This window comes from Caretta caretta, chromosome 11 (genome assembly GCF_965140235.1).
Source record: "Caretta caretta isolate rCarCar2 chromosome 11, rCarCar1.hap1, whole genome shotgun sequence".
Classification (NCBI taxonomy): domain Eukaryota; kingdom Metazoa; phylum Chordata; order Testudines; family Cheloniidae; genus Caretta; species Caretta caretta.
In genome coordinates, this window is record NC_134216.1 from 65,404,008 (window position 1) to 65,430,702 (window position 26,695).

General features: G+C 42.3%; 1 protein-coding gene across 3 annotated transcripts in view; it reads right to left on the bottom strand.

The window, feature by feature from the left end:
* KANSL1L (KAT8 regulatory NSL complex subunit 1 like) overlaps positions 1-26,695 on the bottom strand; it is a 97,607-nt gene that overhangs the window by 32,193 nt on the left and 38,719 nt on the right. For all 3 annotated transcript variants that reach the window (XR_012664454.1, XR_012664455.1, XM_048868492.2), the window contains exon 6: positions 15,184-15,388. Coding sequence is in view for 1 of the 3 variants with exons in the window: in XM_048868492.2 (XP_048724449.1) it covers positions 15,184-15,388 (205 nt within the window). In the remaining 2 variants the exon portion in view is untranslated. The remainder of the gene's footprint in view (positions 1-15,183; positions 15,389-26,695) is intronic.

Genomic DNA, 26,695 nt, shown 5'->3' on the forward strand with positions numbered 1-26,695 from the left:
AATTTGTAATTCAAGAGAAAATAATGATTAACACATGCAAAAGAAGAATATCTGCCAGGAAGAGAGATTTTATTTTCAAACTCCTAAGAAGGTTACTACAAACAATGAAGAGCTGAGAAGAATCTGACCTTGCACTGTTAGGAATGTCTGCTATTACAGCTGGTTGAAAAATTTCTGACAGAACAGTTTTCTGTTGGAAAAGGCTGATTTAACTAAAACAGAAATGTCTTGCAGGAACTTATTGATTCTGTTGAAATTTTTGATGAGAAATTACCTAAGTGGTTTGTTTCAAACTTTCATTGAAGCATTTTAACTGTATTGATAAGGTTGAAAAAAAGCACGTCAACACTATCAAAATGAAACTTTTTGATAATGTTTCAATATTTCTGAAATAACTTTAGGGGGAATTTTCATTCAATGGGAAATTTCGACTTTTCCGTTACAATTCAGGACAAAAGAAAATTACAAAAAAAGTCTGAATTTCCCACACAATGAAAATTCGGAGTATTGACCAGCTCTATCCATTATCCACACTGAATACAGAGCTCCAACAATTGACAAATGGTTCATAAAACCTTGGGACATTCTCCATAAAGAATCTAAACGGCCTTAGAAGAGAGATATCTACAGCAATCTTTTATAGAGAAAACATCTATGGAAACTCAATTTCTTTATCAGCTTCTCCCCCAAAGAGCTTGCATATCTCCAAACTTATCCCCCCCTCGCCCTTTTTTTTCTCCCTTGAAAGTGCCTATGAAATCTGAGGTATAATGTCATTCCTAGTATAAATTTAATAACAAGAGTACATGATTGTGTTAATTATAAGGAGATACAGTGTATTTAGAAGGAACACAATTTTTTTCTGTTCTTTGGAGTCTATGAAAACTAAAGAAGGTGCTTATAGAATGACAAGACAAGTATCAGAAGTTTATTTTATTTTAAACTACAAGGGGAAAATACACCCAAAGGAAAAGCCAATTCTCTAAACATTACCCATGAATTCTAATCTACTCATCCAACAATTTATCTTCAGCACTGTTTGACTCTGCTGCAGAAGAAATCAGAAAGGGCAAGCAGAAACTATTCCCAAATTCAAAACACATCCAGAGCCAACAAGATTATTTGTAGCTTGTTAGTGTGATAAACTGATGATGAATCATTCAGCAAGTGAGATTACTGCCTTTGTTCTGGGAGGATTATAAACTGAACAATGTTGCTTAAATGCCAGTTATATTAAGAAAGGGAAGAAAGCTTATTACAAGGAAGAGCGACATAAATTTAGTGCACAATCTTTTGCATTTCAAGTTTTGAAATTCTGAAGTGAATACTAATCAGAATCAGTATATGAAACAAAAAAAATCCAACAGCGAAATGTGTTAAGATGTTTCTGAGCAATTCTTGGAAGTGAGCCTAAATGTAATAAAATAGCACTGAGCTCTGTGGTTACAACCAATTGGCCAAAATTCAGCTCTCAGTTACACCAATGTAAATCTGGAGTCAATCCAATGAGTCAATGGAGTTACCTCAAATAAACTCCATATACTAGATGGCAGGTCTGCTTGAGATTATGCTTGTGAGGAGCCTGGACACAGCTGAAAAGAAAACGCTTCCTCAGAGATGCAATCCGAAATAAAAATCTAGTTGAAAATCTGAAGGAAGAGGATGCCTACTCACTACAGATATCCAGATTAAAGCCTACACATAAGCCATCAGTTGTCAGCTAGAATTCAGGGACTTTGATATGGAACTGACGAATTATCCTGTTGCGAAGTTGCCACATTTCAAAATGGGATGCTAGCAGCCCCAATTAAGCACCAAACAAATTGCAAGAATTGTTTTTCTGTCTTTTTTGTCAGGACTGATTTATGCATTCATATAGGCAGAGTTTAAGTGAACTTTTTGGTGAATTATCATTGATTTGTTCATTATACATTTTTTGCTTTAATAATAGAGCCTAGTGTCACGATCGGATCATTTGTCTGTCTGTTGACCTCTCCTCCAAGCGGAGTTCCTCATTTATTTAATAAATGACAGAAGTGCATACAGGATAAATACACAAACTTTTCATGTTGTATGAGGTACTGAATGTTTAATCTAACAAACTAAACTCACTTAGCTGTTTCTAAACTGTAAGTATTCTGATTTTACTATTACAAGTCAAATTTAGCTCTCTGAAACTATGCACTACATGTGTGGTGACACATTTGTCAACTGAAGACCTAAAACATTTTACCTCCAGCTATTACAAAAGATGACTCCGGGGAAAAACAATGTAACTGGCCAGGCATGGAGAAAAAAGTGTTTGGAATACTCCTATATATGAATATTATTAGCTCAGTGCTTGCTATGTATGCATACCACTATCTACATAATGTGTTAGAATGCCACTAATATACCTAGAGATAATAATATACACTACATTATTAGTTACGAATAAAATCTGGGGTGGATTTTCCTGTGTTGTCCCACAATGTCAAATCCATAGAGCCTTCCTATAACATTGCCTGCAAGACTATATACACTCAGGCTACTAACTGAGGACTTCTATCGAATACCCAACTGGGGTAATTTTCAATATCTCTCTTCTGTGCCTCACTGGAGGACCACACAAAATCATGTAGCTAGAGTAAGTTTAACACAGTTCTTTTACAGTAAAGATACTAATAATTAAAAACAATTCTCAATCTCTGGATAGCACTAAAATGTATGGACCCATAAACTCAAACTATCTTAGACAGATTGTAAATGCTGGAGACAGAGGTCTTCTGTTTATTCACATGATAGGTAGACTACAGCCAATTGCAGTGCAAGCCGCCCTAAAAGGGTGAGAGGGAATCAGTCTGTCTATGGCCTCTTTACTAAGACTACCAACAAGGATACCAACTGGAATGGTGGGTTTTCTGATATAGACAAGTTTGACAAGGACCTGGACTGAGACTATCAACTTATTTCACAAAACAGCTATCAGATGATAACCGCTTTTACTTATAAGCCAACCTGTCCAAATTAAAATTTCTGGTCTAAGGTCAGAAAAGGTTTTATAACTGTTACCATTTTCGTGGGCCATCCATTCCCTCACAGAGGCAGACTAAGATTTTCTTTCCAACCTGAGCCATATTATAATACACTGACAGTTAGAGAGACTGTACTTCTATTCAATGGGAGTTGTGTGTTTTGCCTGAAACACTGACCTTTTATTTTTAATTTTAAAAAAATATCAATTGAACATGGAAGTTTTGTGCTTCATCACTGATCAGTTAAATAAGACAAATGAAAGACTTTTGTAATTGTGCTGAGACATTTTGAAAAAATTCTATAAGGTAGAAATTAAAGGAGCAGATTTATGGTCAAGAAACTATTGGAAGGAAATAACACAATAAATTCTTTGCTGCAGGAATCTGAAACGGACCATGCCAGATCCTTATTGCTGAGAAACCCTGCCTGGCCTGATTGGTTGGCCAACATAGCTATCTCCACAAAAGTTTGCATTAGATGGATTTACCGCTATCCAGAAAATCACATAGTGTTCCAATGATAACGCTATTTTCCCATTAGATAACACATAGACCCACAGGGGCTACAGGGTTATAGATTTCTTCTTTCTGAATAGGATTTTTTATTGTTAAAACTGATGACTAGGTTTTTTTTGTTCCAAACTTTGTCAGCTACTACTTGTATTTACAGAACGCTGATCGTATTCTCCAGGAAATGTACTGCTCCCCAGCAGACTAATCAAGAAGAAAGATTTTATATTTCTACAAAGGTGCTAAGCACTTTTGTAGAAATAGAATTGATCCTCTACTTCAGCGGTTCTCAAACTGTGGGTTGGGACCCCAAAGTGGATTGCAACGCCATTTTAATGGGGTTGCCAGGGCTGGCATTAAACTTGCTGAAGCCCCACCAGCCCAGGGCTGAAGCGGAAGCTTGAGCCTCACCGTCCAGGGCCGAAGCCTATTGTCCAAAGCCCTCAGCCCCGGGTGACACAGCTCAGGTTACAGGCCCCCTGCCTGGGGCTGAAGCTCTTGAGCTTCGGCTTTGGCCCCCTGGCCCGGGGCAGTGGGGCTTGGGCTTTGGCCCCCCCACCCAGGGCGGAGAGGCTCAGGCTTCGGTCCCCACTCCTGGGGTCGTGCAGTAATTTTTGTTGTCAGAAGTGGGTTGCGGTCCAATGAAGTTTGAGAACCCCTGCTCTACTTGAAACAAGTTTGCAGGAGAGTTGGCAACACAACAGCATTCCTTATATTCACAGCTTTTCATAGACTGGCTATGCCAAGAAGCTATGCACAGACAACTGGGGCAGTCAACATCTGGAGATACCAAGGCAAAAGATCAACAGAATACTTTTAGTGCAATTAAAGGAGGAAAATTACTTCATTATATGGAAGACAGCTCTGGAAGAACATGTTGGACTGTATTACTGCCCTAAAGAAAGATTACTTTTAAATATGTATAGGCTGAATAAACTAATGAGAGAAAGCAGGTAATTGTAATAATGATTCACAAAGAAATCTACATGAGTATCTTGTACCTCATGTAAGTGAGTGACAATATGGCTAATACGGTACAGATTTTCCTGGAGGAGATTCAAATACAGTCTTCAAAACACATTACAAATATTTATATATAATTTCTCTCTCTCTCTTTTCCCCTCCCTCACCTACCCCCTTCAACCAAAATGCGGTGGAACCCTCAAGATGCATGCATTAGCCTAAGTAAGTGCATGTTCATACTCTGTTAACACTTGCCTTTCTCCCAACCCCTCCCTGCATCGCTGTCAATTCCAGTTTTTGTCTTAATTTAGACAGGAAGTTCTCCATGTATTATAATTATTAATAACAACAATTTGTATTACAGTAGTGCAAAGACCACCCAGTCAAGATCAGGGCATATTAAAACACTCCCTGCCCTAAAAAGCTTAAAACATAAATTAAAACTGGAGCAGATATTCAGTCTTTACGTGTTTTAGATAGTAATGTGTGTATGTCATTTAAAAATAACAAGTACTGTAATAACCATAAAACACTATTGCCATCCCTATGCCAACCCTACGCTTTCAAAAATCACGAGCTGGGACCCAGAAAAATCTTGAGATATTTTAAAAGAAATTAAATCTGGGATTCTTATGTAATCACTTGACTCCAGCTGTTGGGGCTTTAGACACAGCATACCGCAAGATCCAAATGGCAAGAGTTGACAACACTGCTATGATGTAATTTTTACTCCTCATGCCTATTCCCACTGTGTGAGAAAAATATTCATACTCTTACTGACATCTAAGGTAATTCACCTTTAGTACATTATCTGTAATTTTGAGTCAGTCCAGACAACCAAATTTGTCATGTTTAACCAGTAGATGGAGACACAACATAGAAAAATTTTAAAACAAGGAGAAATTAGTATTTCTCACCCTTACAATGAAAAGCCAAGCGCGGCTTCAAAAGGAAAGAACCTAGCAGGGAATATTCACAGAGCCTGATACTCCACTGCTGTTTACCTTGTATAGTGATTAATAATTGTGTAAAGGGAATGTGAAGTAGTTATAAAACTCCACCAATTCAGATGTAAATAACCAATAAGGTGCAAAACATCGGATAAGAAGAAAAGCTCTGTGTAAGCTCAAAAGCTTCTCTCTCTCACCAGCAGAAGCTGGTCCAATAAAAGATATTACCTCACCCACCTTGTGTCTCTAATTAGGCGCACAGACATTTACTAGTGTGGACAGATTAAACACAAAAACCCAAATAGCAAGAATTGTGGGTTTACCTGGGACGTTATGTGAAAAGCTACCAAAATCAAATGTCAAGGCAAGAACAATTACTTTTCCACTTCATTATTAGCCACATACACTGCAGCAGACAGCATAGATAAAATTCTAAAAAAAACACTAGAACATATATCAGTCAAAACCAGTAACAAAATGGGAACTAGGGGAGCAACTGAAAATGGTACTATAAGGATGAAAACATTTTATTATTTGGCCAAGTTGAGACTAGAATTTAAAAGCTTTGTGCTTTTTTGCACACAAAGTAAAAACACTCCTTTGGAGAAGTTTCATTTTGTTAAGTTGCAGTCCTCTCAACGCATTGCTTTACGGAACTTTTAAGTAAGGGGACTGCATACTATCACAATTACGAAGTGGGGTCAGACTGCAAGAAACAACCACTGGATGGCTTAAGACAAGATGCAAGAACAAATTGGTGACATAAGCAGCAGGAGAGAAAGGAGAACGATAGTTATAGTGATAAGATCCTGCGGCTGAATGGGTTAGCTAGTGCACAATTTGATATCAATTTAGTTTAAAGTTTTTTGTGGTTTTTTTTGTTTTTGCTTATGCTCAAATAAATTTGTTAGTCTCTAAGGTGCCACAAGTACTCCTTGTTCTTTTTGCTGATACAGCAAAGTTTTTTGTGTTGTTAATTAAAATTTCTACCTCTGCCTAATTTAAAAAATAAATTAAAAAAATAAAAAAATTCAAACCTCTTCTGCTAGTTTCCAGGGGTTATTTTTAATTCTGCTTTTGCATATAACTAGAAATATATTTACATTTAAACCTCTTCCTATTACCAGATTGGCTTTTTAAATTATATTTATCATTTAAAAAAGCTAAAATAATACCGAGCAATACAAACAGCTCCCTGATTGAAACCTCTCTCTTATCCACTCTCCACAATTTCATAACTCCATTCTCCTCATAATTCATAAGCATTTACATAGCTCTCAATACCACAGTGGGCAAGGTAAGTTATTATCACCATTCAGTGGATGCAGAAACACAGAATCATAGAACTGGAAGGGACCTCGAGAAGTCATCTAGTCCAGTCCTCTGCACTCAAGGCATGACTAAGTATTATCTAGACCATCATTGACAGGTGTTTGTCCAACCTGCTCTTAAAAATCCCCAATGATGGAGATTCCACAACCTCCCTAGGAGATTTATTCCAGTGCTTAACCACTCTGACACTTAGGAAGTTTTTCCTAATGTCCAACCTAAACCACCCTTGCTGCAATTTAAGCCCATTGCTTCTTGTCCTATCCTCAGGGATTAAGAAGAACAATTTTTCTCCCTCTTCCTTGTAACAACCTTTTATGTACTTGAAAACTGTTATATACATATACAGAGAAAGTTTATAACTTGCCAGTTGTTAAAGCAAACGAGTGGCAAAGTCACAGTTAGAATTCAGGAGCTCTTGAGCTTCCAGACTAACACACGATACAGCAGAATCTCAGAGTTATGAACACCTTGGGAATGGAGATTGTGCATAACTCTGAATAAAACATTATGGTTGTTCCTTCAAAAGTTTACACCTGAACACTGACTTAATACAGCTTTGAAACTTCACTGTGCAGAAAAAAAATGCAGCTTTTAACCACCTTAATTTAAATGAAATAAGCACAGAAACAGTTTCCTTACCCTTGTCAATTTTTTTTTAACATTCTCTCTTTTTTTTTCCGTAGTTTACATTTAATAAAGTACTGTACTATACAGGTGTTTTTTGGGTCTCTGTTGTTGCGCTGCCTGATTGTGTACTTCCAATTCCAAATGAGGTGTCTGGTTGACCGGTCAGTTCGTAACTCTGGTGTTCATAACTCTGAGGGTCTACTGTACTTCCTGTGTCTCTGATGTACTAAAACATACTAACCTGGATCCTACAGTTGAATAATTGTTCAAAAATCATCTTGATGAACTGCACAGACGCATTACAATCATAGCTTCTATTTTGAAAGATGGTTTGCTAAAAGTGGCTTATGTACTGACTCTTGAGGTCAAGAAATGGCCTAATTTTCTAATACTGTAAGGTCTTTTGAACAATGAAATAAAAATAGAATGAATACGCTTCCAGAGACAAACCCATCTTGCTTCAGAGTCTAACAGATGCTCAGAAAACTGGTATTTGTTAGGGTCTGTAATCAGAGAAGAGTCTTCAAGAGAGTCCCATTAGGAATCAAGAGAAAAACTGATTGCAGAGCAAGAGAGACCATTCTTCTCACCTACAGGTTAGTAGTGGTACTCAGTCATGCTGAACAGGCAAAGCCTGGCCCAAAGGGATGAACAGGCTCCTGAGGATATTAATCGTCAGCAAATGGTTATAATAGAGCCTGATGACCCATGTCCTATTATATTTATTTGTTATCCCTTCTCCCCCAACCTCCAATAGCCTGACTGTTAGTCTCTCCCATCTCTTATGCCTCATCTTTCAAATTGTCCAGATTTTTGTGGCAGGGACTGTCATTTACTATGTTTGCACAGTACCTACCTATCACAAAGGGATCCTACCAAGTTGTGTCATTTATTGTGCTACCACAATATAAATGTTAAATAATAACAAATGATAACAGAATCCAGTAGAGGAGGAGGAAACAAAAGGAGCTATTTTCTGCAAAGAAGAAATTGGCAAAACAGAGGCCAGTGTAGAGACACTGAGTTGGAATAAGCCCAAAGAGATTCTGGGACACAAGAATCTGAGAACTATCATGAGTATTCTATAGCACTGTAAATCTACAGAGCACGGCACAGAACACAACACACATGAGCCTTCTCCCAAAGGCCTTACAATCCAACTGACAAATGGGACAAGAGTTCAGGAATAAGGCAATATGAACTTTAGCAATGCAGAGATTAACTAAAAATAGCTTCCCAAAAGATCATGGAGGGATGTGAAGGGCAAGAGGCAGCATTTGGCAAATGGGAAACTGAAAGCTATTCCAAGCATATGGTGCCAATATAAAGGGGTGCATAAAATTGCCTATGACCAAAAGCAACCCTGTTCAAACTGAAAGAACGAGGAGTACTTGTGGCACCTTAGAGACTAACAAATTTATTTGAGTGTAAGCTTCCGAGGGCTAAAGCCCACTTCATCAGATGCGTGCAGTGGAAAATACAGTAGGAATATATCTTGATTATCACTACAAAATTTTTTTTCTCCTGCTGATAATAGCCCACCTTAATCATTTACTCTCGTTAGAGTTGGTATGGCAACCCCCATTTTTTCATGTTCTCTGTATATATCTTCCTACTGTATTTTCCACTGCATGCATCTGATGAAGTGGGCTTTAGCCCACGAAAGCTTATGCTCAAATAAATTTGATAGAATGTAAGGTGCCACAAGTACTCCTCGTTCTTTTTGCTGATACAGACTAACAGTCTACCACGCTGAAACCGTTCAAACTATTATACCAGAGTTACTTGATCCCCTCAATTTAGGAAGTCAGATATAGTGGATGCTGCTAAGCCACAATCCCAATGTTAACAACTTTGCTTCACAGCAACATTTTGTTAGGAACCAATACTGTCTCATCGACTTTAATGTTAACTGGATTCGGCTACTGGCAATAGACATACCACTTAGCAACAACATTTTGGAAGATAGGCCCCAGCCACAAGCAGGTTTGCAGAGCTGCAGCCATGAAGGAAGCACTTCCTTGGCTGCAGCCCCACACACACCTGTCCACAGCCAGTGCTCAGCACATCCCAGTGTTTCATTCTCTAGCTACAGCCCCACAAACCTGCATGTGGCCTGGGACCTGCTGCCGCACAGGTGGGTGTGGCACCCACATCACCACCCAACAGGGGAGCTTCTGCCCGAGTCCTGGTGCTGTGGACTGGAAGATGAGGTTGGAAGGGGAGGCTACGGGCAGAGCAGCAATAAGGAGGGGGCTGCAGCCTGGATGCTGGGGCTTCCCACAAGGAGCGAGGTACTGTGGGCCCACAGAGCCGCACAGTACTTCTCCCTGCATGCTTCATGCTATGCTCTGCCCTAACGCCAGGGACCCGGGTTCGGCGCATCCCAGCACTTCCTTCCCTAGCTGTAGCCTCACGGGAAGGTTTACACTGGGATGTGCCGAGCACCAACCGCAGGAAGGTTTGTGGGACATGTCCCAGCTCTTTCTTCCCTGGCTGCAGCCCCACAAATCTGCCTTTTGCTTATTGGCAGCTCTCAGACAATAGCAATTTTTTTGCTGGGAACCAAGAGGTTGTTAATGAGTGGAATCTACTGTAATTAGTTATCTCAAAATACAATCTCAAATCTAGCTAGAAGGATACTTCAGACAATGTAGGTTTCAGAGTAGCAGCCGTGGTAGTCTGTATTCGCAAAAAGAAAAGGAGTACTTGTGGCACCTTAATTTAAATTGGTTAGTCTCTAACGTGCCACAAGTACTCCTTTTCTTTTTTCAGACAATGTAGTCACCTTTAAATTGTCTCAGTCGAACTACTCCACTGCATTACCTCATCCACCACCATTCTGGGGCAACGGCATCCTGGAGAAGGTTATTAAAATGAGCCAGTAAAAAACTGGAAGGGGACAAAGGGAGGACAAGCTTTTTTACTTCTCAGAAGGAAGACAGTCTACTGGTTAGGGTGCTAGCTTGGGACTCAGGTTCGGTTCCCTGCACGTTCACAGACTTTTGTGATCTCTGGCAAATCACTTAATCTCTCTGTACCTCAGTCCCCCATCTGTAAAATGAGAATGACAGTACTTCCCTACCTCACAAGGATGCTGTCAGGCTGAATACATTAAAGATTGTGAGGTGCTCAGATACTATGGTAACAGAGGCAATATAAGTATCCAAAATAAAGAGGATATGGTCATTTCTTGCTAGAGAGACCAGTATCACATTATTAAGTTGAATTAAGAATCCAGCATGAAACTTCATATATCCCTTTAAGGTGAAATCCATTTTTCTCTGTCCGAGATCAAGCAATCTATTGACAAACTGATAGTTGCATTCTCTTACAAAATAACGGTCAATCTCAAGGGCCAGTGGCCATTTTGCAGCCTCATCCTTAGAAATTCTGCCTAATCGAACAATCAGCCTGGGCTGATACTCTGTTCTTCTATTTCACGCTGAACAATCTCATCAATGGCCGGGTAACCAACCGTAGCGACTAAGACGAAGAGAAAGTGACAGAAAGGATGCTAGGCCACAGAAAGAATAAAATTTCTTGAAGGAAGTGATACACTGATGACAGCTCTTAATTCAAGGACTTGATATCTATTTAATTTAGGTTGTCAGAACATGTTTAAAATGCCCAGTCTGATTTTGTCACTGACTTCCTTGGCAAGATGTCTTTCCCCTCGTTTCCAGCAGAGGCATTATGTGCCTAGCATTTTCTTTCTTTCTCCTTCATTTTTAACGTTTTAATGAGTGTGACGTTTGTGAAAGGCCTTAGATTGACAGTGCAGGATCACCATCTCTTTTTTTTTTTTTTTTCTCCACAAGAGTTACAGCACACGCAGCAGCGCTAACTTCTCCAGGTTGCTCCTTCAATTTGCCTCCACACCAGGTTGGAGAGAACTGCTCTAGATGCAAAAGTTCAGTGCAGTCTTCTGGGCTCATGTAATCCTTGGTTCCTCTACTAAGATTTCCAGTTAGCGCAATAGTGATAATGACAACGGTCCCCTGGGACCTGGATCCTATCTCCGTATCCTATTATCAACTCCTTGGGCTTCCCATACTGTAGGCTCCTCCTTTGCAAAACACTGCGAAAGTGCTGAGACAGAGCCTAGTCAATAAAGAGAACACCATCCAAGCAAAGGATTCAGAAATGAACACATCATTTTGCCATCTATAAAAGTCCACTGCTAAAATTTAAATTAATCTAAAAACTGGACTTTGAAAAGGCAACTAGGAACTGAATCCAGAGATCCAGAAGTGGCCACATTCTGGCCCACATTAAGGTCCCTTTGGGCTGTAGAAGTGACATAAAGGAACCTTAAAGCCATCCTAAATGAGTACATAAGGATTCCTAGGAGGCGAGGGAAACCTTCAGCTGGTGTAGAGCCTGCACAGCCAGCTCTTGGTCCCTCCCTACAGATGTATAAGTAGTGTGACAGGGTGGGGCCAGATGGCTACAGGAGAGTAATAGAAGGCAGATATATTAGCCCCAGGTTAAGTAGGTCCCTTTTCCCTGGGTAAGGTAACAGGGAAGGTTCCAGAACAATCAGGAACTTTCTGAAGACAATTAAGACAGACAGGCTGATTAGAACACCTGCAGCCAATCAAGAAGCTGCTAGAATCAATTAAGGCAGGCTAATCAGGACACCTGGGTTTAAAAAGGAGCTCACTTCAGTTTGTGGTGTGCGGGTAAGAAGTGGGGAGCAAGAGGCGCTAGGAGCTGAAAATGCATACTGTTGGAGGACTACAAATATTATCAGACACCAGGAGGAAGGTCCTATGGTGAGGATAAAGAAGGTGTTGGAGGAGGCCAAGGGGAAGTAGCCCAGGGAGTTGTAGCTGTTGCACAGCTGTATTCCACAGCGCCCTGGGCTGGAACCCGGAGTACAGGGTGGGCCCAGGTTCCCCGCAAACCTCCCAACTCCTGGTCAGACACAGGAGGAGTTGACCTGGACTGTGGTTTCATGAAAACGGCCAAACTGAGGGCTGCTGTGAAGCTCCAAGGCAAGCAAATCCGCCAATAAGCGCAAGACCCACCAAGGTAGAGGAGGAACTTTGTCACAGTAGGTATAGGTGGTTTCTTGCATAGGAAGTGGAGGGACTGCCAAAGCACATTGCATTCCATCAATTCTCACCAGCGTTATGGTTCCTAGGGAGCCATTACAATCAAGTGCAAACTACGGTGGCCAATCTGGGCTTGTCCAGACTAAGATTTAAGGTGGCAGGTAATGCGCTAAATAACGTATTTGAAAAATCCCAGTAGACAAGGCACACTGCCCTTAACACATAATGAACTGGCTGAGTTAAAGCCAAGGGTGGCAGGAATGGGGCAGCGGGGGGGAGGGGGGGGAGGGGACGACACACACGGAAGGTCTTTTACTCAGCTGTTTTAGCATGTTGAAGTCTATGCTATATCTGTAAAAGATGGCAGCTAACTCCTAACACCATACCTTTAAATCCTAGTCTGACAAATTAACATGCAGCCAGGACCATCTCCATCCCCAGCCAGTCCCACAATCCAAGAAAGAAAAGGTGAGACAGAGTCACATTTGTCTTCCACCCCCTAGTGGCCCCATCCTCTGGTCCTGCGCAGCTGAAGCATTAGGTCACTACTTTTCTGTTCACACACATACCTACTAATTTTACTGTTTTCTATGGGTTTTTCCCCTCTTTGGTCAGCACTGTAGTAACTTTGGGCCAGATATTCAAAGCTATTTAGGTACCTAAAGGTACAGATGGCACTTCCGAAAATCCCACTAGGCACCTATCTTGGGATCATTAGGCTTAAACCCCTGATATGGGCAGAGGAAGGTCACTTGGTTTCATGGAGGATTTTGATATTTCAAAATTTAGTTTTGTTCCTATTTGGAAAAGCCTTTGGATCCCTGACTCCATGGTAGTCCACCTGACTGGCTGCACCAGAGCCGCAGATCCTGGAGTCCCAGCTGAGCGAGGAGACTTTGAGCTTTGGAGCCAGCACTCTCAGTACCCAATGGGCTGAAGGGGAAACAGGAGCCTGGAAGCAGTTCTGCAGTAGCCCTTCAGGCAAGCTGCAGAGAAGCTGGGAACCTAGAAGCCTCACTCAATGGCAGCATGCCAGGTGAACCACAGAGAAGCTGAGGGGCATTGAAGCTTACGAGCTAGAACTCCCAGAGCTTGCAGACTCTCAGTTCCAAGCAATCCTCTAGACAGGCTGCCAAACTGCAGGAAGTCTGGAAGACCAGGCTGCCAAGAAGCTGAATGAGCAAGCTGGTAGGAAACCAGAAAGGTTTCAGAGAGAAACCTGCCTACTTTCCATCAGACTTTTGTCAAAATCAAGCCACCTCCACAAAACATTTTGATTTCAATGAATCAGCATTCTCCTATGAAAAAAACATTCTGTCACAGCATTTCTCACCAGCTCTACTAAATACCTTTGTAAATCTGGCCCTTTTTGCTGCAGAGAGGTGGAGATCTTTTTCTTAATCTAAGGAGAATATACTGTATAACAACTTGAAATTTTGCTTCTTATTGGCAATGGCTTAACCACACTATCTGTGAATATCTGTTCATATTCAGATTCAAAAAGGCTTGCTTATCTATTCATATGGTAAAATCCTGGCTCATTGATATCAATGGGAATTTCGCCATTGACTTCAATGAGGTCCAGATTTCACCCACAGTATTTATTATTCTTTCCCTTAAGGGGTTGTCAGTACTGCCATTATAACTTTCACATATCCATTGTATTTCCTATTTTCAGAGGTGCTCATAAAATTTAATTTGTGCGATTAAAGATGACATACTACTGGAAGTAATTAAAAATCAAAACAAATTTCAAGTTCGTATAAGCATATGTACACACAAAAAACTAGCGAGAGAGCAAAACAGTACCTTCCAAAATCCTAGTTCACTAATGCCCTCCTCACCTACACGCCAATCCAACTTTAGAATGGAAATGTTAACAGGCTGTGTTATTGTGATGCAAAAGCACCATTATAATACAGTGTCTAAAAGGTACAGGAAGGTCATGCAAAGCATCAAAATCCCTCGGGATTAATGCTGCTTTAATAATGACCTTACAACAAATTTGGAAAACAGCAGGTAATTCAACCCTTTAGGAGCAAGTGGCAAACTCACTCAGTATTCATAACATTTGGAATCACAGAGTACTCCTGGAAAAGTGGACATGGCTACAAACAGCATTTGTCTTACACAAGTAGCAGTCTAAAATAGATTTTTCCACATTAAGCATTTAATTCAATTCAGTTTCTTTGTAATAGACAAAATCTTAATATATAACAGACAGTTTTAAGGCACTACTAATGCTATGAAGAAGCGAGCAGAGTTGGCTGGGAATGGCAAAAACGGAAACAAGATTAAGATATAGCAGTTTAATTTCCCACACAATAATGCACTACCAGCTGTGTAAACTTTCTTTAGTTAAACAAATGCTCTAAAAGCAAACAGCTAGCAGATTTATGTTGTAGCTTGTTTCCTCAGCAGTAAAGTTTCCTTAAAAAAATCGTTAAATCACCCCACCCCCGACTGTAAAATGAATTTAAAGATAACTGTAAAACAAATGCATGAATTTGATAAAGCAGGATTCTGAACAATTTTTATATTCAACTCCTTAACTATGAACTCCCGCTGACACAGCTAAACTCCCGTCACGTGTACTGCATGCTGTCTGAATGTACTGAACAATCAAAACAGCAGCATGTAATATACCATTATAGCAGACTGACACATACAGACACTGCCAGCTGGAATCTTTGCTTTTGTCTTCTAAAGGATAGGAGACAGCTCTACCTGTTGATTCCAACAACATGCACTGCTCGTTCTGTATAGTTTCCTCTTCTGGAAACTCTGAAGTGGCCTTGTTCGGGCAGATGTGCTCATGATAGTTACAGACGGAGATCTCAGCCTTGTCCTGTCTTTTCTTCTTTTTTTGATGTGTTGATGATCAAGCAACTGGCTACTAGAAGATGACATTTCCTCTCTGTTGTCTGAAGCTCTGAAATGCCAGGAAAATACTGAAATCAGTCAAAAAGGTCAAGAATGCTCAATAAATAAAGGCAACCTCTCACAACTAGTAGATTTACATACTAAAGCGTATTAGCCCCATAATTCTAGAGGCACCCAAAATTAACACTTGTGTTTTAACATACTACTTCAAGAAATCACAACTGGTGGCATAAGAAGTTTGTCACTGATTTATTAACATTACGAATTTCCTTTTGTGACACTGTAAGGAATTCTGTATATATCTTGTTCACATTTTCTTTTCTATTCCCAGACAAAACCTATGCGAAAACTGAGTTAAGGTTGAGAGTACAAAAAGTTTCTGGAATTATAATACTTGCTTTTAGAATAACTACACCAACTCCGTTATGCATTTTACCCTTAATGCTGAGAACTCTACACCTCAATTCATGACATTTCCCTATTTATCCACATTCCACTGAAGTAAATGGAATTACACTGGCATAAGTAACATGGGATCAGGCCCATCATCTTGTCTCAAGGTAGCATGGCTACTTAAATTATTTTAAATTATTTGGCAAATGTAACTAAATAGAAAAAAAACTACTATAATCCAAGGCTCATTCAGAATAAAAGATATCAGCCTAGTGTGACACACTTGTATCAAATTATAAACTTAATTTTGTGTGTGTTCAACACATGTCTAATCTTGCCTAAGACAAACCCAAGGAATTGCATTCTAGACAGCTGCCCTGCCCGGGAAAGGTATTTAACGTCTTATTGAAGGATTATGCTGAGAAGCTATCAGCAATCTGGAGCCACTGGATTTGATTGTGTCTCAACTGCTGTCTCCGACCCTCAAACGAACAATGGTTTTTCTACACAGGGGCATGAGCATGACTAGGGGAGGGAACCTGGAGTCTTCCAGTAGAGCCAGGGTTCTTAAACTACATTGCACTGCAACCCCCCTTCTGACAATGAAAATTACTACACGACCCTAGCCTCAGCCCTGCAGCCTCAGGTGGGGGGGGCCAAAGCTGAAGTCCCAGGTGAGGAGCCTGTAACCGGAGTCCCATCACCCAGGGCTGAAGCCCTCGGTCTTTGGCTTCAGCCCCAGGCGGTAGGGCTTGGGCTTTGGCCCTGGGCCCCAGCAAGTCTAACGCCAGCCCTGGTGACCCCATTAAAACAGGGTTGCGACCAATTTTGGGGTCCCGACCCACAGTTTGAGAACCGCTGCAGTAGAGCACATGGTAAGGAGACAAATTCTATTCTATTCTGAGGAGCATTTACAGGAGAGAGAGAGAGAGAGAGAGACAGACAGAGGGAGAGAGGAACTCCACCCAGTCTGAACACAGACAAACCCTGGACTCCCAACTCTCAGATGAGGCCAGATCAGACCAGTATAGGGGGCATTGCCAGGCTTTTTGTTGTTTTCAAAGATCTGTTACTCAAGAGCTTTTAAGAATAGTCACTCTGGATTCCTTGCTTTGTTTCCAGGTACTGCCTGGCTTAAAATAGAAGCCCAGAGAGCCCTCAGCCTAGGAGCAGCATGTGTGAGTGGGAGGCTCTGAAGCACTGGTTTCAGGGTCTCGGGTAGCTGAACTGCAGAGTCCCATCCCCCAAGGAAAGGCCCAGGCACAGGGTCTAAGCCTGGGAATGTGCCTTACAGACTGAGAGAGCTAGAAAGAGTGATTAGACTCTGCCCAGACCCAGCTGGTTTTGAAGCACATTGAATCCAGCAATTAAGTCCCCTCACTGTAGGATAGCATCATCAATTCAGAGGGGTACTGGGCCAAGTTGTAACACCTAACCTCTTTCACATGTGGATTTCTCCAAACATCTCGCTAAACTTGAGCCATATGCACGCTGCTTATAAACCAACACTCATTAGCATGCAGTATTTTAAAAAGAAACAAAAAAACTATACTGTGAGAAAGTATTAAAAAGCCAAAAATAGTACAAAGCACCCAGAGACGATAATCATATATGACTGAAAGCAGCTAAATCGGTGTTACTAATTTAGAGCTGGTTTGCCTCATCAGACCAATTTCAATGCAGTATAAGAATCCAAAATACCCTCCACTTGGGTGGGAATGAATCAATAAGAGTGCATTTAACTTTTATAGTATCCTGCTTTATTTTGTTGCTGTAGCAACATCTGCCTGCAAAGTTAAAGGCTCACTACAAAAAGCATTCAAGTGTGCGTTATTTTTATAACATCAAAGACCACAAACAACAAAACATTGAATTGCCTGAGAAATGTCAGTAGATGAGATATTCATGCCCTGATTTCATAATAGGTAATCTGTCTGCACCAACTCCTGTTATTTTTTATCTTAGTTTGATAAAATCCACAAATCACAGATTGCTTATACAACCGTTATGTGATAACAGACAATAAAACAATAGAAATGAGCTCATTACAATACCAACAATCAATCTTTTCTGACAACTAGCTCTAAGCTGCAAAACGGGGCCCTACAAAATGGGACTGTCTGCCTATAAGACATTTCATTTCATATACATTATAAAACAATTGTCATATAAAAACGTATACTATATTACACACACGTACGACTTGGTATGGTATGAAGGGTATTCTTTGGCATGAGTCACAATGACCACTTTACTCATCAGTGATGAAGTCAATGAGTTAAGCAGAAAATACCAAGTGCTAATAAAATCTTTATACCACCCAACGCTATCATGTATTCTGTACATATTAACAAAAATTAGAAAGTTATTTTAAAAATTGATTTCTCTTTTTTAAATGACTGTTTCCCTCCATCTGCAAAGCCACATTATTTTCACAAGCCCAACCACGCACACTTATGAAGACAAGAACTTCTTTTAAAGCCTATACAAATTTATTTTAAACAGTTTTTCTACACATAAAAATGTCACTACTTTATACACTCTGTTCTCTCATGACATGACTAACGTCCAATTTCCCGGACAGAGGCGGCCGATTTCTGGGAGCCTTCTTATCCCCTATAGCCCACATCTCTACCTCCTAGACTATTATATGCCCTACTACACACTATCCTATGTTCACTTCCATACCTCACCAACCCTTGAAGTCTCCTTGCCCCATATACTCTTGCTCCTTCTCCATGTTCATGGTCACAAGCTCTTCTCTTCCATTCCTCCCCTTGACGTCTCCTCTTGATGTTCCCTGACTCTCATTCCCCATGCCATTTAAAAAGGGTGACATTTTCTAATATTGATAATTATCAGAGTTTAAAGGTTGAGCTGTATAGGAGAGTATATGGACAGAGAGAAGCTGGGCATTAATGGGAGCCACAGAGTCATACTACACAGCTGGGGAGCTGGGATGGGTGGCAGAGGCCAATGGTACCCAGGCTTCCTGCTTAGCCTGGTGCCAGGCCCTAAACCAGCAGCCTCGTTCTATGGACCCCTTCCCATTTCTCCAAGTCCCAAACTCCATTCCACAGTGAAGGTCTTACACTTTGTACTTCATTTTTAACCGTTTCTATTTTTTTCCTCTTTTATTGTTATTAATAGTATCATTAATAAAAACAGAACTAATTGTGGAAATGAGTATGGAGTAGGAGAAGAGGTCCAAAAAACAGGGAAGATGGGCTGGGACTTTGGGAACTGGGCAGCACAGTCAATGACTCAGTAAGAAGCCCTGCTGCCAAGCCCAGCTCCCCAGTCCTTGTGAATTCTGCCTCCCTAACCTTGCTGCTCTGTCCGGCTCTTCAAATGCCCAGCTGATGTCCTTGCCAGCTCCTCCCACTGTCTGTTTTAAGACCAGTTTCTCAAATGAGTGGCCACCTGCAGCCACCAGGGGCTTTTCTTGTGGCCACAGCCTTCTGGGCAGTGATTTGGGGGAGGATGGTCTAGTGCAAAGCAGCAGCCCCTCCACCTAGATACCCCAGCAGGGATTGTACCCTGCACCCCTCCAGAGATACAAACAGTGAGGGAGCTTGGGCTTCGGGCTTCAGCCCTGGGGTGGCAGAGGGCAGGCTCTGTCCCCTGGCCACAGGGCTTTGGGCTCCATCCCCAGTGCCAGTGCTTCAGTCTCTGACTCTGGCCTCGGCTGGGCAGCAACAGGTTCTGATTCTAGTCCCCGCCCACCCATCACCCCAGCCGCTGCTGCTACCTCTGGTCCTGGGCTTCGGCCACATGGCAGCAGGTTCCGTCTCCTGGCCACAGGGCTTTGGGATCTAGCCTTGATCCCCAGCTGTGCAATGGTGGGCTCCAGCCCCGGGCTCTTGCTGTGGACTTACCACCACCACCACCCCGCATTGCTCCTGACCCCCGCTACTTCCTCTAGCCCCGGACGTCAGCCATGCAGCAGCAGGCTCCATCCCCTGGCGGGGGGCTCGGGCCCTGGCCCCATCCCCGGCCTCAGCTGCACAGTGGTGGGCTCTGGTCCCAGGCTTATACCCCATTGCCCCTGACCACCCCCACTGCCCGCCCCTCATCCATTTCCCCCATTGCCCATGCTGCCTCCCTACCCACCTCCCAATCCAGGGCCTAATTTGTCCCCGGCTTGCCCCAGCTGAGTAAGTCTGCTATGAAAAATGATATTAAACATACAAATATCACTTTTCACAGTAGCAGACTTACTAGCTAGCACATCTTTAAAAAAAAAACAACAACAAAAAAGACAAGAATGTGCAAAGAACCTTATTTGTGTTTCTATTCTGTTTAAGTCCAATAAAGACTGGGTGACCAGACGTCCTGTTTTTAGGAGGAACAGTCCCGTATTTCAGCCCTCCTGCAGGTGGGCCTACTCTTTCTTAAAAATGGGCAAACTGTCCCATATTTTCTGTCTCGCCCCCATCAATACTGACGGGTCCTGCTGCTGGTCGGATCCCTGCTTGCCAGCCACTCACCCACCAGCAATCAGTGGCGGGCTCCAGTGACTGACAATAGGGGTGGGTGTGGAAGGCAAAGCTACAGCTCCTGCAGGGCCGGCCACTGCCCCTGCTTGTCCGTCACTGCAGCCCCCACTACCTGCCAGCTCTCGGCCAGCAGGTCCTCGCCCCGTCCCATTTCCGGACCACACTGGCTGCACGCTGCAGTGGCTGGTGTGTGCGGATAGGTGCCAGGCAGTGGCCAGTTACGGGTCACCTCTGTTGCCCACCCATATGCCCTTTAACTTGCACCCCCTCTCGCTGTCCTCTCCCTGCTTTGCCCCTTCACCATCACCCACCCCCTCAGCTCCTCCATATCCCCCCCGGTGGGGTGCGTCCCGCTCCCAGTGCTGTGCAGAGAACCAGCCCCTGGTCGGACACTCAGCTCACCAACAGCTTGGCTGGCAGGCAGGCTTCTTCCTTCCCCCCACTGCCTCTGGCTGGGCCGATGCCCCAGGAAAGCCCAAGACCCTCCGGTATGTGCCAAAGCCCCCACAGAGCTGGCATGGGGAAGCCTATCCGCCCCTCAGCTCTGGAGTGGTGGGGAGAAGCGATTTCCAGCCTGTTCCCACCCCGACCCTGCAGGCTCCACAGTAGGGTCCCAGGCAGGGTCTTAGCACCCTCTTCACCCGCTCCGTCCCCATGGCACCCTCCCCTGCTGAGCCACCTCGCAGGCCGGGTTTGCTGAAGCCCCTGAGGTCCCTGGTGCACAATGTGTCCTTAGGGTTTAACCCTTTCTGCCCTGACTGTAGTCGTGGGACAGGTGGTGGAGGTGTTAGCTGCCTTTCAACACTGTACAGGCAGGAAGGGACAAGCAGCTTCCAGCCACAGGGGAGTGGGAAGAGATGAGCTCTGCAAAGACATGGTCCAGGTCATCCCTCTCGTCCCCTTCCCCTCCCGCCTGCCCTGCGACTGGAAGCAGCTTCTGTCCCTTCCTTCCCACACAGTGCCAAAAGGCTGCTGCTGGCCACATTCTGGTGTGAACCCTGATAGAAATCTGGGGAGAGGGGCCATGTGACCCTGTGGGGCCCCCCCACATGTTGCCTCAGGATGACGCAGCACCAGATACCAGGAGAGGCGGGTCTGTCCCAGGGGCCCAGCCAGACATGGATGGCGGAGAGCACCAGGCAGGGAGGGTTGGATCAGTTGGTCACCCCTCCCATCCCTGTGTGAGAGAGATATATGGGAGTGAGTGAGTGAGTGAGTGAGTGAGTGAGAGAGAGAGTGTGTGTGTGTGTGTGTGTGTGTGCCACCTCTGCCCATGTGAACCCTAAAGCCTTAAAGATAAGACAGTAAATAAAAAGAAATACTGCACAGTTGGATTCTTTTTAACAGTGGCTCAGTCAACTTGATGTTAATTTGAACGTTTGTACTGCATAGTTCTGATTGATTGCCGTTGAATTCACTTGAATACGAGTAATTTTACCAGGTGTCCCGTATTCAGCATAGGGAAAAACAGTCACCCTAAATAGAGACAACTGTACATTATTTTTATTGAGTCTTCAGAAAACCCTACATAAATAAGTTATAAATATGCCTGTAGACATGTAAAAATCATTGTTTCTTTTTCCTAAAGTTAATTAAATATTTTCGGAAAAATTGTCTGAGCAGCCACCAAAAAAATCTGTTGTGAGATCCTGTCCCTCCATATCCACTGAAATAACACCTGTGGCTTTGCTTTGTCACAAATTCTTGGTACAGGAAAGTAAAGGTCTCAGCACCAGTAGTACACAGTCTGGTTTCCCTGACAAAGTCGACCAGATGGACTCCCCAACCCAGGTTTGAAGCATCCATTCCTATAAATGGAAATTCAGATGGCTGTCAAAATACGACTCTGCAAAAGGATATTGGAAATTAACCACCACCAGATGTGGAATTCTTGAATTTGCTATGGCACTCTCAACCGTGCTAGTAAATTGCCTTTTCCTGTTCTGAAACTGATGGTTAGCCAGGATTGCAGAGCCCACATTCTCAGTAAGAGAAACAGACTCACATATGTGCAGGAGGCCATAAGCCCAGAAGACTCAAAAGGTTATTTTCCATGCCATGAGGTTGCACCTTTATTGAAGCTATGTATTTTTGACTCTCTCTCTCCTGGTAGGAAAGCAGCCAACACTATAGAGTTGACAGCTGCTCCTATGAACGTTAGTCTCTATGTCTTAGTGAAGGAAAAGTTCTATGCAAAATGAATTGGGAATTCTCCCAACAAGGAGATTCAACAAGATTCTTGATTTAGTCCTAAGTGGACTACAGGATCTGGTCCAAAAGGTTAATAATACAGCTGAGCTGCTCATCAATAGCGACCATAAAGTAATTAAATTTAACATCCCCGGGAGGCGTGGGGAGAGTAAAAGAAATCAACCATAGTAGCATTTAACTTCAAAAAGGGGGACTACACAAAAATCAGGAAGCTAGTTAAATGGAAATTAAAAGGAACAATCACAAGCCTGAAATGCCTGCAAATTGCATGGGAACTTCAAAAACACCGTAATACAGGCTCAAACTAAAAGTGTGTGTCTGTATGTCATAAACCCAGAGGAGGACCAAAAAAATGCCACCATGGCTAAACAGAGTAAAAAAAGGTAGTTAGAGACAAAAAGATATCTTTTAAAAATTGCAAGTCAAATCCTACTTAGAAAAACAGAAAAGAGCATAAATTCTGAGAAGTCAAGTGTCAAAGTATAATTAGGCAGCCAAAAAAGAATTTGAAGAACAGCTAGCAAAAGACACAAAAATTAAAACAGCAAAAACAAATGCAAGACCACCCGAAGCAGGAAGCCTGCCAAACAATCAGTGTGGTCACTGGACAGTCGAGGTGCTAAAGGAGCATTCAAGGAAGAAAAAAAGAGCATTCCTCCACTGTGGAGGAACTAAATGAATTCTTTTGCATTGGTCTTCACTGCAGAGGATGTGAAGGAGATTCCCACACTGGAGTCATTCTTTTTAGGTGACAAATCCAGAGAACTGCCCAGATTCAGGTGTTGATAGAGAAGGTTTTGGAATTAAATTTAGTAGTAGTTAGTCACCAGGATCAGATGGTATTTACCTAAGAGTTCTGAAGAAACTCAAATATGAAGTTGTAGAACTACTAACTGGTATGTAACCTATCACTTAAATCAGCCTCTGTACCAGACAAACAACAGATAGCTACTGTGACACCAATTTTTAAAGAAGGCTCCAGAGATGATCCTGGCAATTATTTCAGTACCATTAGAATTCCTTGAGAGGGTCAACAAACGTGGAAAAGGGTGTTCCAGTAGATATAATGTACTTGGACTTTCAAAAAGTCTTTGACAAGGTCCCTCACTATAGGCTCTTAAGCAAAGTAAGGAGCCATGGGATAAGAGGGAAGGTCCTCTCATGGATCAGTAACTGGTTAAAAAGAGAGGAAACAGAAGGGTAGGAATAAATGCTCAGTTTTCACAATGGAGAGAGTGTTAAACAACTGGGTCCCCCAAGAATCTGTATTGGGACCAATGTTGTTCAACACATTTAATAAATGGATCTGGAAGAAGGGGGAAAACAGTGAGGTGGCAAAGTTTGCAGACGATACAAAATTACTCAAGATAGTTAAGTCCAAAGCAGACTGCTATGAGTTACAAGGGATCTCACAAAACTGAGTGACTGGGCAACAAAATGGCAGATGAAATTCGATGTTAATAAGTGTACAGTAATATATGTTAGAAAACATAATCCCAACTATACATACAAAATGAAGGAGTCTATATTAGCTATTCTTCTTTGAGTGATGGGCCCTATATGTATTCCAAACATGGGTGCGCATGTGCGCCATGCTCTGAAAGATTTCTGCAGCAGTGTCCATTGACCTGCATGTGTGTAGTATGTCACCTCGAGCTCCAGGCAAGGTTATATGAGGACGTGCGGGGCAGCGCCCCTTTGGTTCCCTTACTGCTGCATTGTTAGAGTCAGAATCCTTGTTCCTCCGTGCTCATAGTTTGTCTACAAGAGTGTTCTCATCCGTTCCAGTACCGTTCATTATTTCTCTTTGTTTTTCTTGTATAGTTAGTTATTAGCATTAGTGTAGTTAGTTCCCCCTCGCCTCACTTGGGACCCGCCCCGACTTCATTGGGAGACTATGCCCTTCGTTCCGGGATTAAAAAACGGTGCTTTGTGCCTTCACTCGTATTACTACTCAAGAAAAAGATCTTGGAGTCACTATGGATAGCAGATGAAAACATCTCCTAAATGTGCAGCAGCAGCCAAAAAAACCTAACAATGTTAGGCACCATTAGGAAAGGGATAGATAATAAGATGGGAATATCATAATGCCACTATATAAATCCACTGTACACCAACACCTTGAATTCTGTGTGCAGTTCTGGTCATCTCATCTTAAAAGAGAATTAGAAAAGGGGAACAAAAATGATTAGGGATATTGAACAGCTTCCATATGAAGAGAGATTAAAAAGACTAGGACTATTCAGCTTGGAAAAGAGATGACTGAGGGGAGATAGGGCAGAGGTTTATAAAATCATGAATTGTGTGGAGAAAGTCAATAAGGAAGTGTTACTTACCCCTTCGTATAACACAAGAACCAGGGGTCACTCAATGAAATTAACAGGCAGCAGGTTTAAAACAAAACATAAGGAAGTACTACACACAACACAGAGTCAACCTGTGGAACTCATTGCCAGGGGATGCTGTGAAGGCCACAAGCATAACATGGTTCAAAAAAGAATTAGATAACTTAATGGAGAATAGGTCCATCAATGGCTTTTAGTCAAGATGGTCAGGGATGCAATTCCATGCTCTGGGTGTCCCTAAGTCTCTGTTCTGTTCAATCTCTCTGAAGTATCTGGCATTGGCCACTGTCAGAAAACAGGATACTGGGCTAGACAGATCATTGGTCTGATCCAGTATTGACATTCTTATGTTCTTCGGAAGAAACTCACTGGTTAGTCTCCAAGGTGCCACAAGTACTCCTTTTCTTTTCACTGAGGAGACTGGGCCTTGACAAACAAGAGATTTAACCGTATCCCTAGGCACCTTAGATGGGCCACTATCACCACGATGTATTTGGTGAAGACTTGAGAACCACATTGAAGCACAAGGATTGTGTGCCTAACCAGAATCTGAGGTACTTCCTATGTTTAGCCCTGACTGAAATGTATCAGAACATATTTCTGTCAAAAGCCTAGAATCAATCTTGACAATTTATAAAAAGAGGAACAGTGGCCAGCTTAACCATACAAAACCTGAATTTCCACATGATTTTGATCTGGGCTTTCCGTTATAATAAAGTTTGAAGACTCACCTGTTTAATTTGAGATTAGAAAATAATGGGAGTGAAAACCCTCTGGAGTCATCAGTCAAAGGCAAGAAGCCTTGGAGAAGTGACTAAGTGAAGGATCAGTTTGCACTGGACAACTGCCCAGATCCATGTTGTTATTTCTTAAGGGTGGAAGAGAGAAAGATTGAGGAGGGTCTGTTTGCATCTTACTTCTTCCTATGCTTCAGATCTGATGAAGGCTCAGATCATGGTGCCTGTTCTTTAGATTTTTTCCCCTCAGGCTCTGAAGGCATTTGGTGTGCTGGTCCATCTAGACATTTTCTCATGACGCACACCACCATCTGCATCAAAATATTGTAGGACACCACAAAACAAGAGGCAACAGAATGGCCAATGACTATTCTAGAACAGGAAATGGATGATATCCAGATCAGAACTGCACATAGCACAGACAAACACCAATCTGGAATTGTGCAATGACTGACACAGACCTAGCTGTCTTAAGCCAAGCACCAACCTACTAATCAATTTTAAATGTTGTTTAACTATAACCTATCAAATAAATAGAAGCATTTAGAAAAACAGATAGTCTGCAGTGTGGTCAGGATGAATAACGGTTCAGAGACTCCAATGCTTAGTGGCAGGAAATGAATTGAGAACAGTTGGAGACTAGATCCTTTATATACCTTTTCCCAGTTTGGATCCATGGAGGGGTGCATGCCACATGTGCAAGCCCCAACAGTCATTGTTTTCTACACAAAGAGGAGTTAAGATACATGCTCCCAACAGTGAGGATCTGTCAAGAGTGTGTGCGCTCAAGTCCTCAGGACTTCATTTACAAGGGGAGGTTACAATGAATTTCTCTTTGTTTACTCTTTCCACCTGCTGGCAAAAGGATATGATGTTGGGATCTGCATTAAGCAAAGCTGGAAAAATACCAAAACCAAGGCTCATTCTCATGCAAGTTTACCTCTTTAATGTTAATGAGCTGGGTACAACTCACAGGGCAAATCTTACCCTCTCTTCAGACACAGATGGCTTTGTCCAGAGTTAAACAGTAAGTTTTTGTTCTAATGGGAAGGAAGGATACAGGGAGCCTATATAGAGGGTTTGCAACCCCCACAATTCTGCAAGTGCTGCCTGTGTACCATAATGAGGGATCAGGGGGAGAATGGAGTCACTGACTCAAACGTTAGGGGTA